Source organism: Magnolia sinica, chromosome 8 (genome assembly GCF_029962835.1).
Source record: "Magnolia sinica isolate HGM2019 chromosome 8, MsV1, whole genome shotgun sequence".
Taxonomy (NCBI): domain Eukaryota; kingdom Viridiplantae; phylum Streptophyta; class Magnoliopsida; order Magnoliales; family Magnoliaceae; genus Magnolia; species Magnolia sinica.
In genome coordinates this window covers 29,775,547-29,777,373 of record NC_080580.1, presented here as the reverse complement: position 1 = coordinate 29,777,373, position 1,827 = coordinate 29,775,547, and the positions used below count along the sequence as shown (strand labels likewise).

Below are 1,827 nucleotides of genomic sequence, written 5' to 3'. Positions count from 1 at the left end.
GAACTCGATATGTTCCTTGTATCGACTGAGTACCCTCGAGTATAAACTGTCAAGTATAATGATTTCTCAGACTCGAGGGTGGATGACCATCAGGTACCAATGATTGTTGGCGTGATTAACTGGTACGTATGACTGTCCATGTTTGGCAAAATAAGATATCAAGATCCAAAAATTAAAGAAATGGGTATACCTAGCATTGATAACTTGTAACAATACCATTACCTATTCATGGCCTTCTGCCCGTCACGAGACTTAACGATGCTAATCATAGTGAGTTTTTCTAGCCCTTCGAATAATAAACGCACTTCTTTACTGCCAACATCCTAATACATTCTCAATGTCGATATTTGCATGCCGATACATGGCTATTACAGACAACATACCAAATTAGAACATATATCATATAATGAAATAACATAATAACCATAATCTAATTCATACAGTTACCAGAAAAATGTGGGATAGAACTTGCAGTCCTTTATATATAAAGTAGGAAATGATTGGTGCTTTCTCTCCAATAAATTGACGTACTTATAGATAGCCTAATCAATAAAGATGAAAAATTAAGCTCTACTCTAATATAAGTATTCTGGATAAAACCATGTATGTATGTGTGTGATTTACTTACCACGCTATCAATCCATATATTTTTCTCCCTATGGTCTTGAACTAAACAAATTCTGGTGATTATTTGTTTGCGTTGGCCTAACTTTCCAATTCATAGAGTTCGTCCTCCGATATTACCCTAAATGGATCGACTTAGCCTCAAAGGGTATCGGAGAAGTAGGAAATTCTTTCTGTTTCTCATTGTCGGCGGCGTTGCCTAGAGTGGTTTGTACGGCAGATATGGAAGTGAATGAAGAACACTTATAGACAGACGGCTTCACCACCCTCTTAGGTCTCCTCTTATATACTAGAATGGAATGTAGTGATTTCTCACATATATCAACGCCTAACGCATCCTCATCCTCCTTCTCAAACTCTTTCTTCTGATTCTATAACTCCTCCTTCCAAAACTGAATCTTCTCTATACGAAACGCCTCCATCTACTTCTTCAACCCCACCTTACCCTCCTCCAACTCTTCCCTCTCCTTCTTTAGTTCTTCCTTCTTCCTCATTAGCATTTCCCTTTCCTTCTTCAAAACCGCCCTCTCATTCAACTCTTCCTTCTTTAACTTCAAGGCTTCTTTTAGTTTTAGCATTAGTTCAACCTCCTTGAATACTACTTCTCTCTCCCTCTCCATCGATTCTTCTCTCTCTTTTAGCGTGCATTTAAGAAGCTTCAACTCTTCCCTATCTCTCTCCAACTGAAGCCTCTGCGCCTCCATCTCCTCCCTATCCTCCCTCGACTCTCCAGTCAATTGCAATCCTGCTCTCTCTCCCTCTCCCTCATCAATACTCTCTTCCTCTTCCTCTTCTACTCCCTCTCTCCCTTCTTCTCCCTCTGCCTGCCTCGATCTCTCTTCCATATCTTCATCATCTTCATCTTTTGCGCCCTACAAAATGAAGCAATGTATGTATCAATTATATAACATGTCAAATTAAATATAAAATATCAACAAAAAAGAAAACGTTTCTGACATTTTACATCAAATCGATCACGGACCAAACGAACGGCTTCCATCTCCAACTCCTCGGTGGTAGGCTCTAAGATAAGAACGATCTCAGTCTGCAAGAGAAAATCTTCGTTTTCATGCTATAGAAACATATATATACATATATATACATATATAGTTGAATGAGTGACTACTTAGCTTTATATAAATTGACTTACATCTTTACTCTTTATAATTTGATGAATCTTCTTACACCTCCAACCCTTCCATC

The 1,827-nt window shown here is 38.4% G+C and overlaps 1 protein-coding gene across 1 annotated transcript; it reads right to left on the bottom strand.

Annotated features, from left to right (window-relative positions):
- Positions 1-1,046: 1,046 nt before the first annotated feature.
- LOC131254197 (uncharacterized) lies at positions 1,047-1,328 on the bottom strand. The gene has a single exon (XM_058255198.1). The coding sequence runs from the start codon at positions 1,326-1,328 to the stop codon at positions 1,047-1,049; it is 282 nt and encodes a 93-aa protein (XP_058111181.1).
- Positions 1,329-1,827: the final 499 nt, after the last annotated feature.

Coding starts and splice junctions, on each gene's coding strand:
- LOC131254197 (XM_058255198.1), bottom strand. CDS start 1,328: ATGGAGGCGCAGAGGCTTCAGTTGGAGAGAGATAGGGAAGAGTTGAAG.